Genomic DNA, 13,121 nt, shown 5'->3' with positions numbered 1-13,121 from the left:
GGAACTCGGCGAGTTGGAAGAACAACTCGGCGAGTTTGATGAGGGTTGTCTTGGGCTCGACGAGTCTGTTCTTGGACTCGGCGAGTCAGGTCGCGAAACCCCAAACCCTTCGAGTTGAGACTCGAATCAGTGAGTCGAGTGGGGACTCGGCGAGTCATGGACTGACTCGGCGAGTCGAGTCGCGAATGGTAGGACTCTGAACATATGAACTCGACGAGTCAGTAGGGTGACTCGGTGAGTAGGGTTGACCTGGAAGATTGACCTTGACCAGGACTTTGACTTTGTCCAGAGTTGACTTGGTTGTCTTTCGGGGATCGGCTAGACTCAGTGTTGCATTGATATTGGTAACTCGGGGAGCGAGTGGAGCAGGAGTTCAGAGAGTTGTCGGGCAGCAGCTAGTGGGATCATCAGCAAGTTCAGCCAGTGCAGGTGAGTTTCCCTTTTGTGTGAATGGTTCTAAGGCCAGAATGCCGGCCCATGTAGTTATGAGTAGAAGACCAGGGGGTTAGCCCTAGACACAGTATGCTAGTATGATATTCAGGACGAGGTCCAATGATAGCGGGCGGGTGCCCAAGGATTGGTTTATATGATAGTCTATACTTGTTGTCTGTGTGATACATGTATGTGCCTGGTAGGGAGGTGAGTGTGGGTGAGGTCCCGTATCTCACCAATAGCAGAGTGTGGATGGTGTTCCACATCTCATTAGCAGCAGAGCAGGGGCGAGGCCCAAGTTAGGGAAGGAGTGAGTGTGGGCTGGGCCCGTATCTCACTATCAGTAGGAGCGTGGACGGGGTTCCATGTCTCATCAGTAGTAGGACAAGGGCGAGGCCCAGGATAGGCGAGGCCTTAGGACAGGATCCATTGTATATGTTTTGCAGTATGATTATGTGCTATTATATGTTAGCGGGCGAGGCCCTGTGACAGGTGAGGCCTAAGTGAAACAGATCTGTATCCGAGCGGGGCTCGAAGCCAGGCGGGGCCTGGAGCGGCAGGGCCGTTGTAGCGGGCGAGGCCCGAGGTAGGGGGCGATGCCCAGGATAGCGGGCGTGGCCCAGTATGTGCAGTATGTGGTTATGCATGGTATGTGGTAGGGTGGGGAACTCACTAAGCTTCGTGCTTACGGTTTTCAGTTTTGGTTTCAAGTACTTCCGGTAGCGGAGGGAAGAGCTCAGGGTGATCGCATGGCACACACCATAGATTAGACAGCCTGTGAATGTTTACTCTGATAACGAACATGTGTTTTGGAAATTAATACTCTGATTATGTTTTGGATTGATGACTTTGCTTTAAGTAATGTTTTATTAAAAGAAATTTTTAGTCTTAAATTTTGGGACGTTACAGGGGGCCCAGGATATGATTTATTATGTATGGTATGGGGTAGTTTGGGGAACCCACTAAGCTTTGTGCTTATGGTTTTCAGTTTATGTTTCAGGTATTTCTAGTTCCAAGGGGAAGAGCTCGGGATGACTGCATCACACACACCATATGGATTCCTCTTTTGAGATATTACTCTGATTGATATGATCTTTGATACACTTATTTTCTTTTGGGTTGTATGGATAATGTTTTGGAATATGGTTTTATTAAATTAAAAATGAAAATTTTGGATCATATTTTTGGGACGTTACAAAGACCCTCGAGTGTGGATTACTACCTTAATTTTTTATTAGGGTCTTATTATGTATTGATTAGTGTGGAGAGTTCCGGTATCGACAGCTCGAGTGTGAGATTTTTCTGTCTTCAGATTGAGGTAAGTCTTCTCACTATACTGTGTAGGAGGCTAGTTGTCTTTGTGACTCTTGCATGTGTATGGTGGGTTGGGCCCATTTACTATATGTTGGGTTTGGCCTATTTGTTATATGTTGGGTTGGTCCTATTTGTTATATATTGGGTTGGGCCCATTTGCATGATTAGATTGGGTTCATCTACATGATTGGACTTGGCTCATTTATATATGTATGTTGGGCTAGGCCTATTTATATATACGTTGGGTTGGGCCCATTTACATGTTGAGTTGGGCCCATTTGTATGGTATGTGGTATTTTTAGGGAACTTACTAAGCTTTGTGTTTACGTTTTATGGTTTTAACATTTTTCAGGTACTTCCAATTCCAAAAGGAAGGTTCGGACTTGACTACACAACATCCCATTATGATTTCCGCACCGATGATTATTATTTTACTCTAATGGTTGTGATACATTTTACTATAATTGGTTTTGATACTTTTGATGCATTGATTTGATGGTTATAAAATTGAAAATTTTATCAGTATTTTTAGGGCGTTACTGACGAAATATTTTGATGAACCGTTGTGATGTGGTCAAGATAAAATATATTTGTATGTATTTTTTTTATTAATGTCTTTTTAGGTTTCGTGTTTTTTAATTAATGTATTTGTAGGTATTAAATGTTTTAGATTTCGTAATTTATAATTAATATATTATGAAGTATTTTATTTTTTGTAACCGTTATATTTTTTATTTTAAAATTTATAATTATGTTTAAAGATATAATGATGATGATATAAAAATCCATTAAACTTTATAGGATTTAATAAAGTATGGATGTTAAAGAGTAAAGTTGAATAAAAGATAAATGATAATGTATCAATCCATTTAACTTCTTAGAGTTCTATGGATGCCCTTATGAACCACCGATATGTAATTTTCAGTGGGAAATAGACTTATTAAGGTAATTAACTTTTCGGTTTGTTCACATCTGAGTAATTATCTTTTTTTACACATCTAGTTAACAAACTTTTTGAAAGTGTCCGCATATGACCATTATGACCGGTTGTAGCATGTTACATCCGATCATAATGGTCATATGTGAACACTTCCAAAAAGTTCGTTACCTAGATGTGTGCAAAAAAAAAAAAAAGATAGTTATGCGTTTGGTCCATGTTTTACCTTAAAATACTATTGTGCCCTTTTTAATTTATTTTTTAATTAATTTTCTTATTTATGTATTTATTTTTAATATATTTAAAAAAAAAATAATAGACCCCACATATATATATCTTCTCAACCACAACCCACTGTCTGTTCATTAAATTTTCCACCACCACATCCCAACAAAATAGTTGTGGTGTTGGTTCGTCGGAGTTGAATGATCGAAAAAATAAGAGTTGGTGAAGACATCGATGTCACTAAAGATTGGATGGTGACTGGTGGGACCCAGCTTAAATTTCTTAAATGTGGTTTCAGGTTTAGGGTGAGAATATACAAATATATGAGATCTATTATTTTTTTTTTAATATCTAAAAAATAAATACATAAATAATAAAATTAATTAAAAAAATAAATTAAAAAGGGCACAATTGTTTTTGAGGTAAAACATGGACCAAACGCACAACAAAAATAAACAGTAGATATTATCCGAGTTAAAAGATAAGTAATCTCCAAATGCACAAATTACTCAAACCACAGGCACCATTTGTGTAATTTACTTTTACCTTTTCGGTTTGTTCACATCAAGGTAACTATTTTTTTTTTGTACATATTTAAGTAACGAACTTTTTGTAAGTGTTCACATGTAACCTGCTATAGTCGGTCATAATGGTCATATGTAAATATTTCCAAAAAGTTCGTTACCTAGATGCTTAAAAAAATAGTTATCAAAATATGAACAAATCAAAAAGTTAATTACTTTAACAAATCTATTACCCATTTTCAATTAATCAAAAAATTATTTAATTGTTATTATACAGTTGATTTTTATTTAATTTTATAAACCACGGACATGAAATTTTCGGTTAATCAAAATTTATTTATGGGGTTTAGCAATCACCTACTCTTTTATTTGGTTTTTTGAATTATTACCTTGTCCCTTAATTATTAATAATAATTTATTTTTTGATTTTATTAAGGAGAGAGAAAATAGAGATGCATGTCTCTGAAGATTTCGCACACAGTCATTTGAATTTCAGTGTGTTTTTTGGCTGCAAGACTCCAAACAAGCTCCAGAAATTCCTTTGATTAATCGGAAGAAGGTAACGCTCTTTGAAATCTTTTGTTTTTCCCTTGTGTTACGTAAGTGTAAGATTTTAAGTTTTAGGGCTTTGATTTGGTGTTGTTTTCATGATCTTACGCGATTTTACTTGGGTAATGTGAAGAACTTTTGGCGAATATTAAACTTTAAGTAATTTCTTTTTGTGATTATTGTAGTATGATTTAGTTCGTTTTGCATGTTTGAAGGTAATGTGGAGTAATTTTTCAGTAATTTTCGTTGAGTTTAGTTTTTATATATGTTTCTATGATAAATTAAAAATTATTAGGTTTTGATCTTGTAAAATAGGAGGCATTATCTCGAAAAGATTTTACTCTACCCTACTCAACGATATCAATCGATTAGATTTTTTTATTTTATTTTTTACTTTCCTTTTCGCGTTTGCTACAGAATTTTTGTAATTTTAAGCGCGTGTTTGTGTTTTCTATGCGATCCATTCATCAAGTTCTTCGCTTTTGTTTTTAAGTTCCTCACATTTCACAGTTATGATTTCTTGTTCTCCTAAATGTGTGTGTGTGTGTGTGTGTGTGTTCAAGCTGTAATCGCTTAATTTCTGCGTTGAAATTCTTGTGCAGTTTGACGGATTTTTTCACCTTCCTCTTCCATTTATTGATTTTGTATAACTTTTTGTTTTGTGTTACAAAAATCATCTGTTCATCAAATTCTTTGATTCTTTTTTTCAATTTTGAAGATTTTCATAGTTTGATTTTTTCTTCCTGTTTTGATCATTTTCATTCGTGTGTGTGTGTATTGTGTAAGTTTGACCTAATATTAAAAAAATTTCATTTCTTTAATTTAGTGTGAAATTTTTGCAAATCATACCATGGACTCGAGACAAATTATGATGCCATCAGTAGAAGCAACAAAACCTGAGGCTCCAACTCCATCAAACTATCAATTGGCTCTAATGACTGATAACCAGACCCAAACCATGGGCCCACCACCACCGGGGTTTTCTCCGGCGACTGGCGGCAATGGCAGCATGCCATCTTCTTTGGCAAAAAAGAAGAGGGGTAGACCAAGGAAATATGGCCCAGATGGGGTGGCTACCGCCGCCAGTGGCGGTGGGAGTGTCCGGACATTGTCACCACTGCCACTCTCCTCCGCCTCTTCCCCCACCTCCGGTGGCTATTCTGATGTGAAGTTTGGTGAACTGGCGGGAAGTGGTGGCGAGTTTCAGACTGAGAAGAAGCAGAAGAAAAAGAGGATTAATTCTTCAGAGAAATTGAACATGAGTTTAGGTAAATACTAAATATACCCAAATGGATTTTGTTTTGATTCCTTTATTCTCTATATTCAAATTAATATGCTTTGTATATAAATCTTTTTTTTTTTTCATGATAGGTGACCAAATTACATCTGGTGGAAGTTTCACCCCTCACATGGTCACTGTTAATCCCGGTGAGGTATGTTAATCCCATGTTTTCAAACCCAACAATGTTCCATTTTTCCCTCAATATCAACAATATTATATTCTCAAGATAAATAGAAATAATTAGCAACATACTTTCACTTATTTGTGTATTATATAGCATCCTACTTCAATTTCTTTCTATTACTAGTTGATATGAAAAACATAAAAAAATAAATAAATAAATAAAATCACCATCTTTATCATATTTCAGGATGTTACATCTAAAATCATCTCATTGACACAATACGGGCCCCGTGCAATATGCGTTCTCTCTGCACTTGGCATTATTTCACACGTCACTTTGCGCCAAGCAAGTTCATCCGGAGGCACCGTAACATACGAGGTACACAACTTTCTTCACAAAATGAAACCATTAAGGTGGGCATTTACGTCTTTTGCACAATTGAGATATCAAGAGCAACCCGTTTCCTAGACTCCCAGCTTTTTGGGTTAGACAAAAAATTACAGTTTTTGTTCTATTGACATCAGTCCTTGTTCCACCTTTTGGGTGGGGAACAGTTGTTTACAGTTTTTGTCCCATTCACATTGGTCTCTGTCGCACCTTTTTGAATGGGACAAAAACTGCTTTTTGGGTGGGACAAAAACTAAAAACTGCAGTTTTTGTCCCACCCACAAAAAAGGGACAGGTTTTGTCCCATTGAGATCAGTCCCAGTCCAATGCATATCAAACACAGTATTAATAATATCTTACAACTTTTTTGTTTTTTATAGGGACGATTTGAAATTCTTTCGTTGTCTGGATCTTTCACACCTGGCGAGGTTGAAGGAATATCATCAAGAGAAGGCGGTATGAGCATCGCTTTATCTAGCCCTGATGGCCGTGTTGTTGGCGGTCTTCTTGGAGGCATTCTCACTGCAGCTGGTCCTGTTCAGGTACCCTTTGACTTTTTCCGGTCAAACAATCAGATTTTAAATTCAAAATTTGATATTTATATTTCATTTAAAACTTCAAAAAAAAATCATTGATTATGTTAAATCTTTTTTTTACAAATCAGTCAAAGTACATTGCTATTTCTTGCGTTTAACAAATTATGTTTCTGTCAGGTTGTTGTAGCCAGTTTTCTACCTGAGTTGGGAACTACCGTTGGGCCAAAACGGAAAAAACAAAAAAACATCATAATGGAAGACCCTATTAACAACATGGACCAGAACTTAAATGAAAAAAGCCAAGAGAGTCCCTTGGTAGGAAATGACGATTCTACCCCTACCCTATCCCCTGCCCCTAATAACTTCCAACATCACGAGAACCGAGCCTCGATGCCAACTGTGCATGTGCATGACTGGAACAGGACCTCAGTGAACCTCAACGAACAAAGGCAAAGGCAAGAAAGTCCCATGGGAGAAAATGACAATTCTACCCCTACCCTTACACCTGACTTCCATCATGAGAAACGGACCTCGATGCCAACTGTGCATGACTGGAACAGGACCTCAATGAACCTCAATGAACAAAGGCAGAGGCAAGAAATCCCCATGGGTGAAAATGACGATTCTACCCCTACCCCTACATCTAACTTTCATCATGAGAAACGGACCTCAATGCCCACTGTGCATGACTGGAACAGGACCTCAATGAACCTCAATGAACAAAGGCAAAGGGAAAGGGATGAAAGTCATGTGGGAGGAAATGACGGTTCTACCCCTGCCCCTAACTTCCAGCACGAGAGGGCGAGTGTGCATGACTGGAGAAGGGCTGTCACGGACATGAATGTATCCTTCAGGGAAGATTGAACCTCAGCTGCCTGGATTTTAGGATGATGGTTCACAAGGGCTTTTTGGTAATTTTGGGGTTAGAAAAAAATGTTGTACTTTTGTAGCTTGTGTTGTGAACTTGCTTGCTGTTTGGGGTCTAATGTTTTTATCAGGTTGATGTAAACTACTTCAGGGAGAAAAAAGTCAGATGTTAACTTTAGGTAACTTATTGTTTTTATATTTTCTCTCCTTTCAAAAAATTATTGCAACGTTTTAAATTTTTTGAATGTAAGGTTATGTTTGGGGTGCATTTCTTTTTTGAGTTTGCATTTGAGTGTAAGTTATCAGTCGTTCAAAAAACAAGTATAACTAATTAGGAGTGACACATTTGAAATGCATAAGAGCTTCCATTATGCTCAACGAAGCACACGTTCAAAAAATTATATATAATTTTTTTTTTTAAAAAAAAAGGAACGATCATTCAGCTTTATCACGCTAATATTTTTCAAACCACAACATCGACATATGAAGGTCTAGCTTTTATAAACTTGTCTACACCGACATATAAATCTCTAGTCAAATCATGCAACGCTTTCTAAAAAAAAGGCAAAAAGGTATTTCGCAATTTAAAATTGATGGTCATCTTCTTTTATAGTAATGTGACCAAATTGTTAAATGAGAATTTCATTCATCATTTAATAATTGTATCTTCATTTAGACGATATTCTTTTAAGTTCTAAGGCTAAGAGGAATGATTCAACATCAATGTCATATATATATATATATATATATATATATATATATATATATATATATATATATATATATATATATATATATATATATATATATATATATATATTGTCATGTAGGACATCTACTTTTGTCACACACTCTTGAGGCACGCAACAAGATATTTTTTTATAAAGCTGAAAATTTCATTAAAAATGAAAGGAAATTCCAATAATACTTGAACATTAGAAATTAAAACATAGGAATTAAAAATACAAAATATGAAACATATAAAAATAAAAACCACATATTTTTCTTTTTTCCAAGCTTGGATTTGACCTTTAACGCCAACTTCCGCTCCTCCTCGTCCTCGTGATAGCGAGTCACATATTTCATTAGGATTTTCGAGACATCTTTTCTGTGTTGCGACAGTCAAGTATTTTTTTCAAAGTAGATTGTAAGTTGTCGAGACCCACCATCATATTATGTAGATCACTTGAACTACTTATCACTTCTTTTCCTTTTCTTTTCGCTTGGTTTCTTCCCATGGGAATACTAGGTCTTGGAACCTCAATCAGGGCATCTCCGTTGAGGTCTAAACTGATATGTGCATCTAACAATTGACTATGAGTGGTTTCGGATGTTTTGGTTCTTTTAGAACCACATGAGAATGAGTTTGAAGTTTTGACTTCACCCTATTTTCTGGACTCCTTCACAATATTCCAAAACTCTAAAATTTTGAAAGGCATCCCCTTTTCAAGTCAGTAGACTTCTAGAGCTTTGTTTAATAATGTTGCATCATTTACTCCATTTTGCCAAACACGCTTCAAGTTCATATATTGGGCGTTAAAATCTAATGAAACTTTGTTGATATTCCTCCACTTTGAGTACGTTTGATTTTTTTTCGATATTCTATGCGCTTCATTTCGCAGAGAAAATATCTAGTAACTTTTCTGTAAAAAATAGACCCATTTTGGTCTTCCGAAATGTCAACCCATGCATGTGCCAATACCCTCTCTTCCTCCGGAGTCCAAGCCATAGTTGGGTCCTCATGTTGAGAATCAGTTTTGGATATGATATGGGGTTGGTGTTGGGATTGAGATTGTAAATAAGGTTGGGATTAAGGGGGTGTTTGTGATTATTTTTTAAGGTTAAAAGTCCTTTTTGTAAAAGGATTTTTTGGATAGTGATTTTTTCTAAAAGAAAATCTTTAAAATGTGTTTGTATTTGCTTTTAGGGTAAAAGTCAACTTGTCAGGTTAAAAAGTCTCAAAAGTTATAAAAAGATATGATTTTGTGACTTTTGAAAAACTAACTTTTTCTTCTACACAAAAAGTTATTTTAAAAGATCTTTTTAATTACCAGAACATTTTTTTGGCTATTTTTAAATTTTTAAAAAAGTTAAAAGACAAAAGTTGTTTTAAAAGCAATCCTTGAAACTAAAATTGGAATTGATTTTCTTGATCTTTCTCAAATGGGTTGAGATTAGTTTTGGATTGGAATATGGATTATTATGTGGACCCAAAGAATGGAATGGAGCCATGGAGGTAGTGAAAAGATAGAACGATCCATTTGAGATCGGGAGAAGATGGATGATGAAGAGTTTGAATTGTTTGTAGTTGAATTTTTTTTCTTTGAGTTTTTTGGTTGGATGGAGATTTGGAAGAAACCATTTTCATAAATAGACGTTAAGGATGTGTTTGGATTAGTTTATTAACTTATTTATGATGGAAATAAACAACAAGCAAGGAGGAAGATGCTTACTAAAATTAGCTTATATAATTTATTCCTAACACAATAAGCTGATTTTTAAAGATTTTATCCAAACACTTAAACTTGATGGGAATAAACAATAAGTACCTTTTTTTTTCCTATCGAAACACCCCCTAAATGTTTGAAAGATGAAGGTTTTGTTGTGGTAAAAAGTTGATTGGTGTTGGTATTTATACAAATGGGAAAAAAATCAACTTTTTTTTTAATCTCTCTTATGTCAGCTATTACCGAGTTAGAGCACCAAGCCAAGCCCTCCTCCACATAGCCTAACAGCATAAAATATAATCATTGTTAAATAGATGAATTTTATGCCTCCAATACAAAACAAATCTTCCAACAAACATATACACAAACCAAACTATCGACGATTAAAAAAAATTCACAGAAATAAAAATAAAAGTGATATCCAATAAAATAAAAACAACTTACAACCGGAGAATTTATTTGGAAATATATATAAACGCCTAAATTAAATATACATGTAGCTGTACACCAAAAAAAAAAAAAAAAAAAAAGATTCTTGAAGACTTTTAAGATCTAAATACGATGGAGTAGTTCGTGTGAAAACCTCTACTCATCTTCTCAAATGACTCCTTTCGATAGCAAATCATACAAACCGAATAGCCTGTAATAATCAAAGATCATAATCCAATCAGCATTTTAAGATTATGAATAAATGACATTTCTTTGTTCTTTTTTCTAATTAAGTTTCGTTTAGATAAATGACATTTTGATCTTATTAAGGCATTGTATTTTGAAAAATCTACCAATTATAGCAATGATAATTGCTTTGTAATTGGATAATATTTTCAAAGTACAATGCTCTAATAGGATGAAAATAAAGTATATGATGCTATTACAAAAAAAAAAAAAAAAAAAAAAAAAAAAAAATTCAAGGAAATTACAATACTATTTTTTGCATGTAATCCTATTATCCACAATGAACACATCTACTTACAGTCGAATTTACTCGATTGAGAGACCCGATTTCTTAATCTTCATCAACAATACTCCAAATCATCCTAAAAACAGTACAAAAAAAAAAAAAAAGACGATTAATATGATTTTCAAGTGATTTAAAACTGGGTATTTTAATGAGTTTGAATTACGTACCAAAATATAGAGAAGAAAAGAAGGAAACCAAGATAACAAAGTTTGAATATTCGATGTTTCTTTTGACTTGAAAGCTCATTAAAAACCTCTGTTGCATACACTACATGGCGTCCATGAATGTACCTAAAAATCAATTTATGTTAGTTTTTGTGTCATGTTTAATATAAAAAATATGAAATAATATATAAATTTTGAGAACTTTAATAGGCGTCCATGTAGTTGAATTTTTTTTAACCCTAAAAGAATCATTTTTCCTGGTTAACCGATTTTCATATCAGAGAAAAACACATAAAAGCACAACATACTTTCACCATTTTATAAATTTAGTTAATAAACTATTGTTTTTTTATTGATATTAGCCACTAAACCATTATTATAATAATCATATCATAAATAAATAACAATTCAATGGCTAAATCAATAAATTATTAAAACTACATTGTGCTTTTATGTATTTTTCGCCATGCTATATCAATAAAAGGTTGTGCTTTTCTATATCTTTCCCTAAAAGATTTGACCAAAAAGCCATATTTTAAAAATACTAAAAGGTGTAGATAAAGTAATTCAACGATCTAATACATTAAATTGTAAGAAAAAAAGATTAAAAAAATGCACTTACAGATGAACATTATAAGATAAATATGGAAGGCAAAATAGGAACATTATCCAATGCCTTGTGACAAGATGTAAAAAACATAATCCTCCTTGAGTAATCATCTCAGGCAACATAATGTTGTTTATCTTAGTTGCTAATTCATATGGGTTTATATAATCAGTCTCTAAGTCCAAAAAGCACATTATCTGCAACAAAAAGATTGTAATTGTTAAATACCAAGAATACCCCTCATTGTTTAAATATCAAGAAAGAACTCAACAATCATAAAGTAGACAAATTTTGTTAACCATATTGAATGCAATCAATATTTTAAAAAGATTACTAATGGGTATAGAAGTAAAAAACCAGTCTTGTAGTGTTTCATATATCCGATTTTGATTTTAAATTCTAATCTTTTAGGGCAAGATAATCAAATTTTGGAAAGCATGTAAGAAGATGCAGAAAGAAAACTTCTTTTTCATTCGAACAAACCCTTTAACTTTAAGTACTATTTTACTTAGCAATTCTCCTTAAAGTTCACAAATTTATGCAAGAACAAATCTCTATCTCTTTAAATCAATGGAAAAATCAATGGAAAAAGGGTATTTAGTTTGTAGAACTGGTGGTCGATTGACAAAAACATATAGGCAAAAAGAAAAACTGAAACTTTCATACAAAATCAGCAAAATTTATTGCAATTCATGGCAAATGTAACCAATAAACATGGAACCCGAAATCAGAAAATTGAACAAATTAGGTTAAAAAATCAAATATTCTGGCAATTGTAAAACGTAATAGAAAATTGTGAAACACTAACGAACAAAGTCGAGGTGTAGTTGATGAATGCATTCGAACATGAATTGAAAACCGAAGAAAAAAGGGTTGCAATTGAAAGAATGTGTGTGTGTGTTCTTGAAGTTACCTGGTAAAGAACAAGCGCTATGACTGCTAAGAGGATGAAGAAGGAGAACAGCCATGCGATTAGATCTAACATCTCTAAACCCCTAACTGTGTGTTTGAATGACAGCCGAAAAGGAAGACTCCTCAAGTCTTTCTATGGGGTTTGGAATCTTTGATGCTTTTGATGATCTAATCTCTTTAAAGTAACGCAGGCATATTTATACGAGTTTTTTTATATTATAATTATTTTAACCTATATATTCTTATTCTAACAAAAAAATAGTTTTAATATTTTTTTTACATTCTAATAAAAGAATAGTTTTAATCTTCTTTTGACATGTGTCATTCTATTAGGCTTCCTAATTAAGGCATATTTTATTTTATTTTTACCATATATCATCCTAATTAATGCATGTCACTTTTGAACCTATTAATTCTTAATTTTGAATTTTAAATTTTAAATTTCTCATTCTAATTACATTAAAATAATAATATTAGAATAAAAATTAAAATAAAATTATTACAAATTATAAGTTGATATAATTTCACATATTTATTTAAATTAACGATTATAATTTTATATAACTAAAACTATATCTCTTAATTAATAATTTATTAAAATAATTGATTAATAATTTTGAGTTCTCATAATAAAAGTTTAATTAATTTTGTAATTGTGGTTCTCACGGGTCATAAACTAGTGTATAAATAAATCTAACCAAATCAAATTTTGGTAAATATCATTTGACACGCATGTTATTTTTTCGGGATTTTTATATGTTTTTTTCATTATATTTTTTTGTATTTTTTATTTTCTTAAATTTAAAATTTATATTTATCTAGATTTATATATGTAAAGTAGATTATTCTATTA

General features: G+C 33.3%; 2 protein-coding genes across 2 annotated transcripts; one reads left to right on the top strand and one right to left on the bottom strand.

Annotated features, from left to right (window-relative positions):
• The first annotated feature begins 3,834 nt into the window (after nucleotides 1-3,834).
• On the top strand, nucleotides 3,835-7,445 carry LOC111921628 (AT-hook motif nuclear-localized protein 1). The gene is made up of 6 exons (XM_023917210.2): nucleotides 3,835-3,991; nucleotides 4,808-5,249; nucleotides 5,353-5,414; nucleotides 5,634-5,765; nucleotides 6,155-6,316; nucleotides 6,488-7,445. Exons 2-6 carry the CDS (start codon nucleotides 4,832-4,834, stop codon nucleotides 7,172-7,174), a joined length of 1,461 nt encoding a protein of 486 aa, XP_023772978.1. The 5' UTR covers nucleotides 3,835-3,991; nucleotides 4,808-4,831; the 3' UTR covers nucleotides 7,175-7,445.
• Nucleotides 7,446-10,007: 2,562 nt separating this feature from the next.
• LOC111921630 (protein cornichon homolog 4) lies at nucleotides 10,008-12,441 on the bottom strand. Its single transcript, XM_023917211.3, has 5 exons — nucleotides 12,270-12,441; nucleotides 11,372-11,553; nucleotides 10,753-10,875; nucleotides 10,598-10,661; nucleotides 10,008-10,264 (listed from the first exon to the last, which is right to left on the bottom strand). Exons 1-4 carry the CDS (start codon nucleotides 12,339-12,341, stop codon nucleotides 10,631-10,633), a joined length of 408 nt encoding a protein of 135 aa, XP_023772979.1. The 5' UTR covers nucleotides 12,342-12,441; the 3' UTR covers nucleotides 10,008-10,264; nucleotides 10,598-10,630.
• Nucleotides 12,442-13,121: the final 680 nt, after the last annotated feature.

The sequence above is a fragment of the Lactuca sativa genome, chromosome 3 (assembly GCF_002870075.4).
Source record: "Lactuca sativa cultivar Salinas chromosome 3, Lsat_Salinas_v11, whole genome shotgun sequence".
NCBI classification, from domain to species: domain Eukaryota; kingdom Viridiplantae; phylum Streptophyta; class Magnoliopsida; order Asterales; family Asteraceae; genus Lactuca; species Lactuca sativa.
Note: the sequence above shows the minus strand (reverse complement) of the source record. Positions and strands in the feature narration are given on the sequence as shown.

Excerpts from the sequence above, each read along its gene's own strand:
- LOC111921628 (XM_023917210.2), top strand. The coding sequence starts at position 4,832 with ATGGACTCGAGACAAATTATGATGCCATCAGTAGAAGCAACAAAACCT. Across the intron at positions 5,250-5,352 it reads GAAATTGAACATGAGTTTAG|GTGACCAAATTACATCTGGT; the intron begins GTAAATACTAAA and ends TTTTCATGATAG. Across the intron at positions 5,766-6,154 it reads GAGGCACCGTAACATACGAG|GGACGATTTGAAATTCTTTC; the intron begins GTACACAACTTT and ends TGTTTTTTATAG.
- LOC111921630 (XM_023917211.3), bottom strand. The coding sequence starts at position 12,341 with ATGTTAGATCTAATCGCATGGCTGTTCTCCTTCTTCATCCTCTTAGCA. Across the intron at positions 11,554-12,269 it reads TAGCGCTTGTTCTTTACCAG|ATAATGTGCTTTTTGGACTT; the intron begins GTAACTTCAAGA and ends TTTTTGTTGCAG. Across the intron at positions 10,662-10,752 it reads CTTTTCTTCTCTATATTTTG|GATGATTTGGAGTATTGTTG; the intron begins GTACGTAATTCA and ends TACTGTTTTTAG.